This window comes from Corvus cornix, chromosome 8 (assembly GCF_000738735.6).
Source record: "Corvus cornix cornix isolate S_Up_H32 chromosome 8, ASM73873v5, whole genome shotgun sequence".
Taxonomy (NCBI): domain Eukaryota; kingdom Metazoa; phylum Chordata; class Aves; order Passeriformes; family Corvidae; genus Corvus; species Corvus cornix.
The window spans coordinates 55,763-70,746 of NC_046338.1; the positions used below are offsets into that span (position 1 = coordinate 55,763).

General features: G+C 41.2%; 1 protein-coding gene across 4 annotated transcripts in view; it reads left to right on the top strand.

Annotated features, from left to right (window-relative positions):
• The first annotated feature begins 686 nt into the window (after positions 1–686).
• Positions 687–14,984, top strand: part of SLC44A5 (solute carrier family 44 member 5) — a 73,434-nt gene continuing 59,136 nt past the window's right edge. For 2 of the 4 annotated variants that reach the window (XM_039556109.1, XM_039556112.1), the window contains exon 1: positions 1,421–1,717. In XM_039556109.1, coding sequence (XP_039412043.1) covers positions 1,666–1,717 — 52 coding nt within the window. In that variant the 5' untranslated portion in view covers positions 1,421–1,665. Of the gene's footprint in view, positions 971–1,179; positions 1,397–1,420; positions 1,718–14,984 lie in introns of those variants that run through there. The other 2 variants (XM_039556111.1, XM_039556110.1) reach the window with 2 other exon arrangements.

Below are 14,984 nucleotides of genomic sequence, written 5' to 3' on the forward strand. Positions count from 1 at the left end.
GGATAAGGTCATACATATGCCTGATTTAGTTTTCTTGAAACTAGCCAAGGCAGCTAGCTCTACAAGACCTGATGATGCACGGACCATGTAAGAGTCACATACCCTCACCAATGCACAGGTGATTGGTTTACGTTTTAATACAAGCATAGCAACAACTTCCATGATCTGTGGATATTAATTTACTCATAAATAAATGAGTCATGTGCTTCTGAGGTCTTAGCCAATTTTTGAAAGGGTACCTTTATTTGCAAGCCTCAGAAAATAACTTTTCCTCTAAAGGTCATATCTGAAAATGTAAGTAATGGCCAACAGGTGCACTTCTGTCATTTCAAAATATTTTCTTTTACGAAATATTCTGTGTGTTGAACTGAGTGACAACAGACTAATAGCATTGTGACATCTGTGTATAGTGGCCTTTTGCTGTAGTGATGATTTGTGCTGTCACGACTGTAAAAGAATCTCAGCAATCAGACTAATGGCTTGTAAGTGTCCGTTGCCCCATTCAGATACAACGCAGGGAGGAGGATGTCAACTGAAGGAAAGTTGATGACCAGAAATCTGTATTTCTCAGTATTGAGGATGTTTTTTGACTGAATCATGAAAATGCCCCAACCCAGAAGCAACAGAATTCCCCCCCGTCGGGAGACAGTCGCACTGTTGCCGGTGAGCACACAAGAGCGCTTCGCCCTCCTCCAGCCCCGGGAGCCCGTGCCGGCTGCTGGGCACGAGACCGCTGCCCGCGGGCGGCCTGGCCGGCCCGGCGCTCAGCACGGGCGGCACGGACAGCTCCGCCAAGGGAGGTGCTTCCCGCCGGGGCCCGGGCGGGAGGCGAGCGGCTTCAGGGTCGGCCGGCCGCTTCCCACCAACGGCAACACCTCCGGGCTCTGCGCAGGGCAGGGGCACACACGGGCAGCGCACCCGGCTGCGGGCAGCGGCGGTTGGTGCGGGAGGATGGAAACCGCCCTGCCAGGTACGGCCCCGCTGGGTCTGGCCCCGCTCTCACCGGATGCCGAAGTTGCCGCCGGGCCCAAGCGAAGTTGGCGACGCGCGGCCCATCCCCGTGCCCCTCGCCGGCCCTCGGCGCGGCCGCTCCGCCCGCACCCCCCTCCTCGCGACCCGGGCACCGGCACCGCCCCCGCGGGTCGGCGCAGGCGTCGCCGCGGAGCCGGCGGGACGGGAGGGTGGGCGCGGGGTGCGGGCGGTGCTGCGGGCGGCCGCGGCAGAGCGGAGCTGGAGACTGCCCGGCCGCCGCTGCCTCTCATGCCTTCACGGCAACAAAGAACGCGCTGAGCGGCGGGCGGAGGCGCCGAGCCCCTGGCTGTGCCCCGGCGGTGCCGGCGCGGAGGGCACCGAGAGACGATGGCGAGGAAGGGCGAAGCCTCCGCACATCTCTACGGTGAGCGCGGGGCACGGCGGGGCGAGCGCCGGTGCTGGGGCGGGGGCCGCCGCCGCCTGCGCTGCCCTCCGGCCTGTTTACAATGCGGATCCGCCCGGCGGGCGGCGGCGGCCAGAGGCAGACGGAGTTTGTTTCCCTTGACGAATGTGGGGGGCGCGGTGGGCGCAGGGTCCCCCGTGTCGGAGGTAGACCCCGGGACGCCGGAGCACCTCGCCCGGCCTGGAGCAAGCAGGACGATCGGTTCAGGGAAAGAGCCGGTGGGCGCAGAGATGGGGGCGGGTAGACCTGGAGCTTCCGCCGCCGCCCCCGCCGCGGGAGCAGGTGCGTTGTAGCCGCTTTGTCCGTGTTCTGGGGCAGAGAGGGGCCAGGCGGCAGGTGCGCGAGCCGAGCCGAGCCGAGCCGAGCCGACTGTGGGGCGCCTGAAGCGGTGTGCGGGGCCAGGGGCCGTGGGGCGCCCGGAGCGGTGTGCGGGGGCGGAGCCCGCTGAGATGTGGTACCTGTGGGCTGCTGGTGTTTGGGGCGCGTGCAGCGGGAGCTTCCCGCTGGTCCTGCCAGCCGGCGCCGCGGGAAGGTCACCGGGGGCAGAACTTCATCTGGGTGTTTGGGCTCTGCTTTAATTGCTCCTTGGAAGGCGATGTATTTGCGATGGGGGACATGGGGTTTGCAAAGCTGCTTAGGCTGTTTGAAGGTGTCGCTACAAAGCCGATTTCCTCTTCCAGTGTGCGCGAGATTTCCATGGCAAAACAAACGTGCAGAATGAGCAAACCCTCTTAGAACAAGTCTGCTGCTCCGGGAGCCCTGGAGGCCTCCAGCAATGAGCCGAATTACAGAAAAGGGTAAACGTGGCTTGATAAAGCAGCCTTTGCCTCGGTGGCACAGGCATGCTATGTGACATGTTTACACCTTGGAAAAATCTGGTTTTTAATTCACTGCCATGGTCTGAACCTTGATCTGACTAAAGGAAAAATGGCTTGGCTTCCTTCGAAAAAGGGAAATGAAAAGAAACAAAAAAAAGCCTTTAGAGAGGGAAGACAAGCCACAAAGCAAAGGTGAAATCAAAATTGGTGAGTCTGAAATAACTTAACTTCCGAGAGAACCTTTTTCTACTCCTATGGAATTCAAATGGTTTTGCAGGTTACTGCAGAGAGACTGTAGGCCTAGGATCATAGATATTCAGCACTGATGGTAGAAAGAGTGGAAGTATTATTCTGAAGGAAGAGCAGGAACACAGTATTCAGGAAGGGAAAAATAGCTTCCAAATAGAGTTCAGTAAGTGCTACGTATTCTTCCTCAATTGCCATTTGTAAGAAAGAACACTCTGGTAAAGTCATGGTGGGAGCTACCAAGTGTTTTACTGTCATAATACAGTAATTTTTTAAACTTCATTTTGAAAGCATGTTACATGGGTAAGAAAGGGTGAATCTTTACTCAACTTTAGGGAGGAAGGCAATATTCTGAAGAATTGTAGAATTTTTGCTATTTGAGCTGTTCCATCAGTGCATTTACTTCCTTTTAGTTTATCTACATGTATGGATATTAATAGGGGTAATGTTTATTGTGTTACTACATTTGTAAAAGTCTTGAGCAATTACTCTATTCTTGTGTTGGGAAGCAAGGTTTTTTCCCTTGTTAGATCCCATAATGTTAAGGACTTATAAAACAACAAGTGCAGCATTTTCAAATTGAGCATAGATAATATGGTTTTCCTTTTAAATTAGGTTGTTGTAATAGTTATCCTCTTGACTTTGCTGTCTTTGCCAGCAACTGGTTATTTATTAGCTGGCACGTATATTTTTCAGAGGTATAGATGTCCTAAACTTCCCTCTTTGGAATCTCAATAATTCCTCACAGCATTTATAAATGACAAAGGCAAATTCTTCTCAAAGTTTTTTAACTTGTGGCATCAGTCTGATTCTTTCGAAGAGATTACTCCAGTGCATGATTTATGAGTGTGGTCTTTATTTTTTAAGTGAAGTAGTACTTTTCTTTTATGTGACTGCAATATTAAATGCTGTCATATGAATGTTGAAATTATTTTTTTCTTCATAGTAGAATCAGTGATTGTCCCATAAACAATTTCCTATAGCAGTGAACTGCAGTTCAGTTTTACCTTACAAATGGCCACTGAAGGCCAAAGGGATGATGACATCTTTAAAAAAAACTTTTAATCACTATTTTAAGAAACATTGAGAAGGTTATGAAGTGCCCAATGTTATTACTCCCAACTCAAATTCATCTATCTTTTTTATATCTGCATGTTTAGATCTTCTCTAGGAAAAACTACTTGCCTATGATTTTTTGCCAGTAGCGGATGCAACCAAAATTTGAGTCTTATGATTTCCTAGTTACTGCTGTGAACTGATCATGTTAAGTTTCTCCTAAGAAGAATTCTATTTGTTTATGTTCCCAAGTTGGGGAAGTTCTGTTTCACTTGGGAGAATTTTTGAGGAACTGTGTAACTTCTATCAAGATGTCATTCTGGTCACTTGGCCTGCATTTGCCATTCTTAATTTCCTCCAGTTACACGTATGTACCATGCAGGAAGGACATCCTCAGTCTGAGGAAAATGGGCTATTTAGCCACAGCAGTGTCATATGATGTGGAAGCTATTGCCTGTGACACTACTGCAGATATAGCTTCCTTAGCTCCTGCTGGTAAATCCTTGTGCATGTGGTATGTAATTCATTTTGCCTTCTGAGGTTCAAATTTCATACCAGTGGGGTAGGTTCATGTCAAAAATGAAACTCAGTTTAACACTTTTTAAATATTTTAATATACTCAGAAGTATGGGAAATACGTGAATCGCAGATTCAAATGGCTTAAGCCTTTCTTTGACATAAATTTGGTCTGCTTCGTCTAGGCTTTGCAGTGCATGTTTTAGGTGGGATAGATCATTTACTCTTTGAGCAGATCTACTGAACCTAGTTACAGAGCTTCAGACATACCTGATTTTGCCAACATCCTAGTTTTACATAAAACAATTCACTATGGAATAAATTTGGGAGGCTGGGCAGAAAAACAGAGAAATAATTTTAAAAGCAACACTTGTAATATTTTCAACGGGGTTTTTTTACTGCAGACAGGTCTTTTTGATTGAAAACTTTCTCTCTTAGCATGCCGCTTCATTTTTTTATCTGGTTCTGTGGTCCTCCACAACATCCGTGTCCCAAGAGTTACAGTCAGTTCAGTATCCAAGTGGGAACCAGTAATGAGTGGTGTTTGTACTGAAACCAATGCTATTTGGTATGTACATCAACAAAATAAATGAGATCGAGTGTACCCTCAGCACAATTGCAGATGACACCAAGGTGAGTGGTTCAGTTGATACACTAAAAGGAAGGGATGCCATTCAGGGGGGCCGTGACAGGCTTGAGGAGCTGCAAGCTGCTTGAAGTCAAGCAAGGCCAAGTGCAAGGTCCTGCACTTGGGTCAGGTGATCCCCATTATCAGCACAAGCTGGGAGATGAATGGTTTGAGAGCAATGCTGCAGAAGAAGGACTTGGGGTACTGGTGGATGAAAAATTGGCCATAACCTGGCAATGTGCACTTGCAACCCAGAAAGCCAGTTGTGTCCTGGGCTCCATCGAGAGAAGTGGGGCACCAGGTTGAGGGAGGTAATTCTGCCCCTCTACTCCACTGTGGTGAGACCCCACCTGAAGGTACTGCATCTGTCTCCAGCATTCCGAACACAGGCAAGACACGGATCTGTTTAAGCAGGTCCATAGGAGGGCCATGAAGATGATTAGCAGGCTGGAGCACCTCTCCTATGAGGAAAGACTAAAAGAGTTGAGATTGTTCAGCTTTTTGATATATATAAAGAGGTAAAGGGGGTTTGTAAGAAAGATGGAGAAAGACTTTTTTTTTTTTACCCCCTCTTTTTTTTTTTTTTCTTTTTGTTTCCCCCAAGGTTTCTATAGACAGGACAAGGGGCCATGGTTTTTAACTGAAAGAGGATTTAGGTTGGATGTAAGGAAGAAATTTTTTATCACAAGGGTGATTAGATGCTGAAACAGGTTGCCCAGAGAAGCTATGGCTGCACCATCCCTGGAAGTGTCTAAGGTTGAACGGGACTCTGAGTAACCTGGTCTAGTGGAAGGTATCCGTGCCCATGGCGTGGGGTTGGAATGAGATGAGCTTTAAGGTCCCTTCCAAGCCAAATCATATTGTGGTTCTATGAAAATATGAAAAGTACTGCATATCAGAGATGGTTTGGTCAGTAAGTGAATAGTGAACAAAACTGGCAGGATTTAGGTAATACAATTTTTGCTCATCTAGTGGTCTAGTACTTCTTCATATTTCTCGAGCCAAATTAATTACTGCATTTTCCAGTCCAATTAAGATTCTAGAGTATCTGAAAGCATCCAGGTTATCCATTTGTTATCCTTTAGCACTTGAGTGTTGTACATTTTTTAGCTTATTGACTTAAGCTGAGCCATTCTTGGTAGTAAGGTATTGCTCAGCCATGAACAAGGATGATATAATCAGAACATCTGTAAGTAAGGAGATTAATGTTATTCGCTGTTGAGTGGGTTGTGTGTAACTGTCACTGAACATTATCTAGAAAGAGTTTAATAGGCTAGGCTTCTTGTTGACTAATTAAACTTTGTTTATCTTTTAACAAGAAGGGTACTAATACACAGTTGAGGGGAAGTTCTCTCTACTACCATCCCAAACCTGTATAGTATATTATCATCCAGTCTTGCATCTCTGCTTCTCAGAGTCTCTCCTGTCCTACCAAGCCTGTATTTCTCTACGCTGTATCCTTATATTAGAGTCATAAATATCTCATTCTGCACAGGCTAATTAGTTGTTACATAACAAGCAAAAATAAAATAAATTGGACATGATCATCTGGTCAGAAGAAAAAATGCTGTTAAACACACAGAAATGTGGAGGTGATTTAGTAAATTCAGTAACTGAACTTCACTTGGATATGAGAAAATCTGTTTGCTCTGCATTCACTCCTGAAATGTAAAGGCACATCACATTCACAGTTGCTTAACTGTGTTTATTTGTGTTTCCTGTTGCTAGTATCTGGCTCACAGGCAGGCTCAGAGGCAGTCAGATTTACAGAATCTGCTAATGTGTTTCCCTAGCATCTGGGTATTATGTCAGGGAGGCAGTGTGTCATTAATGTCTATTAGTCTAATAAAATAGTACAGAAGCATCTAGCAGGATAGTGTAAATTATGTTAACTTAGGACTATTAAAGCACATAAACGTAAAAGCTTTCCTGGGAGGTTAGGAACAAGATGTGTTTTATGGAATACTACTCTGATTTGTTTAATACAGTGAAGATAAATACCCAAATTTGTTAACAATCTATCTTTGTTACAGTGAAGGCTAAGGAAAATGTGATGGCTGTGCACTGTACAACATATATGTGAACCTGGACATTTAGATTTCCATATGTGGTCCTTTCCTTCTGAACTTGTACTGATTAATTTGGGACTTTGAAGAAGGTGTTTCAGTCAGAGGTTGGGGAAACAGTGAAGAAGTATGCAAGAAATCCTGGAAGAAGACTAACAGAATAACCTTTCAAAGTTCTTTCCAACTTTATTTTCTGTGAGCACTTACTTGGGAGGTGGTGCGATACACAGGATTCAAAGTCCTTGAAGGTGTTGTGGGAAAGTGGTGACAAGTCTAATAAGTAACTACAGGGAAAAAATAAGTTTATATGTAAACCTGTGTTTTATTTTTGCTAGGATGACAGGAAATAAATGCCTGGCAGCTGTTAGAGTTAGATGGATGTCTTAGATACCTAAGTATTCTTAGGCAACAGATCCCAACAGTGACTGAGTATAATTTTGGACAAAAGACCTGTGCAACTTAAACTTTATGCGAATGTTTCTGCTTTTTTTTTTTTTTTTTTTTTTTTTTTTTTTTTTTTTTTTCATATTGTTTGGTCTAAATTTGTTGGTACCAAGCTTTTATGATACTGGAATTCCAGACTCTGGAATTCGCTTCTCTCCAGGTATAGATATAAATAGCTTTATACCTGTCATTCCAAATAATAGAGCTCCAATCCATATCAAAAATCAAGAGTGGGGGTTTTTTTCTTATCACATTAGTCTGCTGTGGCACTTCATAGCAGCTGGGCTGCTATAAGCACCCAGAAGGAAAAGTAGCCAGGAAGGACTCACTCTCGCTTGTGGGACAATCCCACAGAGCCTACTGCTGATGTAGAAGTTCAGTGCTGTCCACATGCCTGTACAAGTTATGGGGAACTTGTCACAGGCAGAGATGGGATACATCTGACTGTTCCTTGTAACTAAGGGATATTAGCATTTTTCCAGCCTCATTCCATATAAATGAAGTCATCCTTTCCCTCCTAGACTGTGCTGAAGAGAGCTGCAGCAAGTGACTATACTCCTTGAAGGTACTCTGTTGAACAGTCACTTTGAAGTCAAAGGTCTTCTGTTTTACTAAAACCTGGAATGGTGCCTTTGATTGACCTCTGACATGTGCCAAGACAAGGAAGTTTTGCCTAAAGTGATCCTCTCCCTAAAGTGGACCACTGATTAGAGTTCCCAAAAGGTGTTTGGTGGGTTACTTCTTCAGCAGGAAGTCCCATGCTTGTACCTATTTTTAACCCGTATCTGTTAAAATATATGATTTAGTGTGTACTTCTGATGTGATAAGGGTGGGAACCCATTTGTACCTTAGGAATATATTTCACCAGAAAGAGGAGCTCTAACATGAGTGGACTGGGATACCACGTAATTACCTCTTTTGCACAGCTGATTGTATATAGAAGAAAGTGAGTATCTATTGCATGCAGATCATCTAGACTTGTACAAGCTGATGTGCTGTGAAATTTGGTAGCTGAATTAGTGTCCTTTATAATCAGTGTACTTCGAAATAAATGAACATGTGGAATAATACCTCTGGTATTTATTATATAAGATTATTTGCAGTGGATATTACATTAAAATTAACTGTTTTTTTCATCATTGATATTTTTCTACAAGAGTTATAATTTGTTGGATATGATCAGGTTGCTAAAAACTAGCTAAGTGTAGCAAAATACAGTAGTTATTTTTAGATTTGCCCCCCCACCCTGACAGAATGATAAGTAATTCCTATGCTGTTGCTTTACTCTGTCTGGCAAAAGACAATAAGCTGTATCTGTGAATACGCCTTTTTGTTGGTTTCAGTACAATGCAATATCTGTGCTAGCATCTAGGCAACTGCTGTAAACAGGGAAATGATGTGCCCTGTGACCGATACTCTTGAACTCTTGTAATATTTACCCCATAAGTAATTTAAAGGTTTGAGTAGGATTTGTGAGGTAACAGAGTGCTTTCATACATATATATATGCATGTGTGTATTTCAGTAAATATGTATATAGGATATACATATATATTTCCTTGTTAGTATTTTTCTGGTATCTGTGCAGGTCCCTGCTACACCTAGAGAAAGTATTGCTAACAGAATTGTAACTAGGAGTACATAATTTCATTTGGAAAGCAAGTAACATAATGTTACATTATATCATATTTCTAGTTGTGCAGTTCATGCAGAGCAGATCCTTGCTAATTTATGCTGATGGGCTCTTCACAAATGACCAAGTGTTGTGGCAAGAGCCATGTAACACCAGTCCACAAGCTTGAGGTTAGCCACCATTTTCGTCTCCAGTCTGAGGGAAAACAACTATCTTGGCAGCTGTGTGGAAGTTTATTTTGGAATTGTAGAGAAGATAATAAAGAGAGCTCAGATACTGGAAACTTGGCTTTTTCTTCTAATCCTTTTATAATGAAAGGTTTTCCTTTCAACTGAGGAAATCAAAAATCTGTAGGTAGTGAATGAGTGGTTTGGGATACTGACAAGCAGAATAGGAAGATAAATCAGTGAAAGTTTCTCATCAAAGTGAAAGTTCAGCAAAAGTTTCTTAACAAAGTGAAAGTTATCCCAAATCAAGTGAATCTGTAACAGGATGGTGAACAAATAAACAAACAAGCCTACTAGAATTCTGAGCCAATGACTATCAATGAAGTTTTTTAGTACACCTGGAAATGTGGCTCTGCAAGCAGAAAAACATAAACCCCCCAACTGCCAAGAGCTTTTTTCCAAGACTCTTCCCTGTTATGTACACTGTAACCACTGCCAGAAGAAGATACATGAGAAAACCTACAAATGTTGTTTATTTATGCTCTGTCTCACTCAAAAGTGTAAGAAAAATATGGTAAGAAAGAATGGCATGGTAAAGGAACAATCTGGGGAAGTGTTTCTTTTTTTCCCCACCGACTGACTTCTGGGGGATGTGGATGGTCAATTAATGTATTTTTTGTCATCTGTTTTTTGACTTGTTTTAAGCTGTTGGGTCAGTTAGTGGGATCCCACAGTTAGTGGGATCAGTTAATGATAATATTACACTCAATGTGGGAATGAAAGTTTATTAGATTTGACTAGTCCTAATGGGCTTGTGCTAAACTATGTTGTCTCTAACCATTTTCTGTCATACTTTAAGGTAAATTATCATAGTTTTGTGTCTGTACCAAAGATTTGTAATTATCTTTAAAAGGCATCCTGCAGTGAATTTGCTTTAAAGTATTGCATTTGCCTGTATTGATTTTGCCTTTAAAATAATAAGTCATAGTTGCCCAACTAAACAAGGGCAACTGAATGGCAGTGGTCCTTAATACAGACTGCAATGTATTTGGAAAGATTCTCTTGTTTATGGGTAAAATTCTGCTTGTAGCCTGCATAAAAAAAGAAACTGAAATAGGAAGTGGATTCTGTTCTCACTGTGTGAGCCCAAGAGCCTTTCTGGAGCAGTTGTGGAAGGATAGGACTGTAGTCTGTATAGCGGTGCATTTCTGGACCTTTGAAACATGCTTGTGCTGTCTTGGCCTGTCTGCTCATCCTCTCATGCAGACCCTTGGGATAGCTGGGCAGTATCTTAAAACATGTTTTCCTGATGTTACGGTATTTTAACTTTTATATCAGTCATGATTAGTGTAATGAAGGGCAAAGCCATATGTGTCTGCTTTCCCTTGCTTTGTCACTGTAGGATACGGTCTTGTACATGATTTCCACTTACAGCTGGGATTGGTTTGCTCTTCACCCATGTCCTTACCTTTTCGTTTTCAAAGATGGATGAAAGATAAATATTTGACTAGAAGATTAAATTATGTACTTACATTTTTGTGAGCTATGTTTACATTTGTTGACAACTACATATTATGTTGTCTTTCTCTGCTGCTTTGGCTGTACTACAAAAGCTGTGGTAAGTTACATTGTGGTTACTCACAGCTTCCTCCTGCCCATTTGACACAATCCCTCAACCAAATGCTGCTAATGTTACTAATATAGCTTCTAAGTAATTGTGAGATTGCATGCCTGCAAGGATAAAGAAAATTTATGCAAATTATTAGTACAGATGTCAAGTTCTTGTACAATAGCTGTTGTCATTACAGGCATCTATTTTGACATCGTCTGTGCATCTGGCATCTGGAGTATGTGCTTTGTCTTTCATTATTATCCGTCTCTGTTCTATCAATCTGTCTTTCTGTTACAAAATACAGTTTTAGTTTATCCCATCTTCCTTCATTGTTGTCCTCTGTTTTAGAGGAATTTTATGATTTTTTCCTCCCCATTCTCACTCTATTGGTTTCAATTCTACAGATCTGACCTACACCTAAATAAATATGAGCAAAAGGCAAGGAATTTGAAGCTTTTTTCTGTGTTACATTTGCAGTGTATTTCACCGTCAGAACTTTTTTTTAAGGGTAATTGCTGATTGCCAAAATATAATTGTATTTAGAACACAAGACTTCTCTCAGGAGGAGTCTGTACTTGACTTCCCAGCTGTGAATCCTCTGTAATGCATGATGGACCCCTGTAGGAAACCTGCCATTTTCTTTGCCAAAACCTCAGTAGTGATAAACATTGATCAGGAAGTTGTTGGAGGTGATTTTGTTCATTTGTTTTGCAGCTTTCATAGAACTAGGTAGAAAGCACTTTGCAGCAGATTTTCTATACAGCTGAAAGTTGTTTGCAAATCTTTTCCAAATCTTCTGATGAGTTAACGTGCTGAATCTGTAATAAAAGAAACATTTTGGCCATGAGAAAGTCTTCCTCTGGAAGTACTGAGTAAGAAGAATGTTGCCGTGTACTATCACATTAGAAAAAGATGAGGAAATGTTTATTTGGTAAAGGAAGCCTCTTGTTTGTTAGGTTTTAATGACTTGTGTGTTGCTCAAGATGGGAAACTTGCATAATGTGTGAGAAGTTGTTCATGCTTCAGGACCATTTCCCAGTAGCACTCAAAGCAATTGTAAATGTAATTGTATTGATACTGTGACAAAATAATACCTAATGATCAAGCTCTGGTTGGCTTGATGTATTTGTTCCTGGTGATGCACCATGCCAAACAATTAAAACACTTCTATTCTGGGAATACCAGTAGGATGGAATGTGCACTGTGGGACAGATTTTTGCTTGAATTCTCTAGTGGGTGGGAAGTATTTAAAGAGTGGGGGGCCAATCCACTGCCATCTTTTTTTTCTTTTTCTTAAGTCTGAATAATGGCTTTTATGTGTTCTGTGAAGACACATAACTGCTTCAGTGTTCCAGCACAAGCTGCATAACAAAGTAGGACTTAGCAGGGTAGGTATCCAAATCACAGTGAGGGCAAGGAGGAACATGTCTTGGCATAAAATAATCAGCAAACACATAGAAGTGTTTTGCAAGACTATAGAGTCACTGGCGAACTGATTTAATTTTCCTATTTTGAGATTTTTGAGGATAGTAATCCACAACTCAAGCAGTTTTTTACTTTTTTTCCTAGTCTGTAGTGAAGCAGGAAGAGAGACTGAGGATAGTTATTGGTATGTCTAAAAAAGCCTGGGACTGAAAAGCAAAGGCTTCCATCCTTAGAATAGAACAGTAATTTGAAACAGCCTTCTGGCATGTGACATTAGAAAGTCAGTCTTCTGCGTCCTGGTATACCCAACTTGTCCCATTTAATCTATATTAATCCTTTCCATTTTATAGAAGCTTTGATTAGGTTTAGTGATTGAGATCTCTCACAAAAGGTACTCTAAGAAGAAAACCCATTTGTTACCCTTCATTTTGTCTGTTAATAATAGGAAAAGACATGGTTGTGTTTCAGGTAATTTTCCTTCAGTCAAGTTCCTTATTGCATTTCCTAAAGCATTCAGGATATATATGTACTATCACCTGATTCTGCGTTTTACCAGTACATGCTCATTATCTTTATGGTTTTGTCTTTGTTGTAAGCATTCAGGAATCATTTCATTACTGTATTATCCAGAACTCAAAATCAAGTAATAACATATTGTAACTATCACATTCTCATTTATGCACAGTTTACTGCAGTTATGTTTGACTTACGTGGATTCAATGGATGGGAGTGTACTGTTAGTTAGAAAACGTTTAGGTGCATTAAAAGAAATTATTGCTGATGGTTAGGATTCAAGAAACAATTACTTGTAAATCTTAATATGAATTGTATCTTGAAAACATGCTAGGATTTGAACTTCTTTCAGTTCACACACTTCCTAATTATGAAATGTCTGTGCTTTAGATTCAAAATTTTGATTCAGAAATTGATTTTTTGAATAGTTTATTCCATTTCGCAGCTGTCAGGATAACTGAAGTCCAACTTTAACTTAATGCCTTTAGGTTGCCTACTAAATACAACTTGTGGTGGACTTGTCTTTAGTGAAGGACACATGGATAATCTGCTGCTGTACTTGGATACCTGATCAGTCTTATAAACTCTCCTGCAATTATGCTACAGTTTGTTCTTCAATTTACCCTTCTGCATCATCTTGTTCCTGTTTCCCTTGCTTACCTGATTAAGTGTTTCCATTTCTACTTGCTTTCCATTCTGTTTTTCATTCCTTCCTTTTTTCCCCTCCAGATTTTTTGTTCCACATAATCATTAATCAAGCCCCATTAATTGCAGTTTAGATGGACATCTGGTATTGTGTCTTTTAAGCTGAAGAACAAATACTGCTATTGCTTCATTGACAGGGAATGAAGTCTGGGAAGCCAAAAACATTAGCATTCTAAAACATTTGATCAGTCCTATTTTAAAACCCAACCAAACAAAAAACCCCACAATCCTGCCATCCTGGGAGCAGCACTCATAAAAAAAATAAACACTGCTATTGCACAGACCGCATATTTTCTTAGCAATAACATAAGTCTTGTTGAGGTGATTGGGGAATCTAAATAGGCAAACACTCGGAAGAGCTCTACTGCTGTAAAAATCTCAACAGAGTGGTTCCCGTATGAGGATGTTCTGGCTAAGAGGCCAAGGAAAGTCCTGAATAAAAGGATCTGTCTCTTCACCTTGGGTGAGCCCAAACTGGGTTACTGCTGTAGAGAAAACCTTCCAGAAAATAGTAAAAGGGCAGTCAAGAAACATCGTATACTTATCTTTGGCATCAGTTTCTCTAGCATAAGGTCTGCTGCTTAAAACATGAAAGAAATTCAAGATTTCTTGCTATTTTTAGTGCAAATGTTTGCAGCTTTTCTTGGAATTTCTGTAGTAATTGCCACACAAATTTAGATTGCTCTTTAAGAACTCCATCTGTCATATAGAAAGACAAATGAGAAGATACAATTTAGAAGCAGCAGAGAATGATGAAGTTTCTGAACCATTATTTCAGACTAGTTCAAGTCTCATTCTACTTACAGTAAAGACTTAACTTGGTCCCTTTCCTGTGGAACCTATAGAGATACGTGTCTTTTTAACTGAGCAAGTTAAAAAAGATTTGCAAGATTTAGAACATCAACTTTCAAATTCATAATGCTGAATTGCACCCAGGAAAGGAGTGTATATCAAAATCAGTATTTTTCTTCTTATAACATAAACATTCCTTTTTTTGACATTTCCTTTTATTAATCTCTCTGTCAACACAGGGTTGTTTCTACAAAACATCTCTTTCTTTTCAAATTAGTTTCCGGTTACCTCACATAATATACAATATTGTTGGAATGTTGACTTCACTCTTCACAGTTATTTTCTATGATAGGCTTCCAAACAGATTGACTCTTGACTGGCAAAATGTTTTAGGGGACATGAAGTGCTGCTTTTGTTTTTGATGGTGCAGTGTAAATGATACCAATTCAGAGGAGACTACACAAATGCTGCTGCTCACTGAGATATTTAAGTAGTGCTATGCATTATAAGGTATAGAAAGCAGATTTAGTATGCAGTAGTCCCTTTATTTGACTGGTCTTTGCGTACCTTCTTAGGCAGCCTTTTGATTTTTGGACCAGCTCTCCACATAAAAAAATGTACAAAACATTTTTATCTCTAACATTTTATCTCTTCCATGACAGAATGGAAACCTGTCATTCAGGAGCAGTCCTGTTTCATATATGGCAGCAGAATGGCAATAAAAATGTGGTTAGGAAGAGAAGGGAGAATAATTTGGGATTCAGGATGGAGAATTATTTAAGAATGTGAACTAGGAAATGAGGGTTGAAGGACATTGACAGTACAGAAGGAAACAGGTTACAGGACCCGGAACATTGGAGATCACAGATAATGGAAATAGCACTTATCCTTGAATCCTTGAACATGGTCTGCTTACTTTTTAGCCAGAA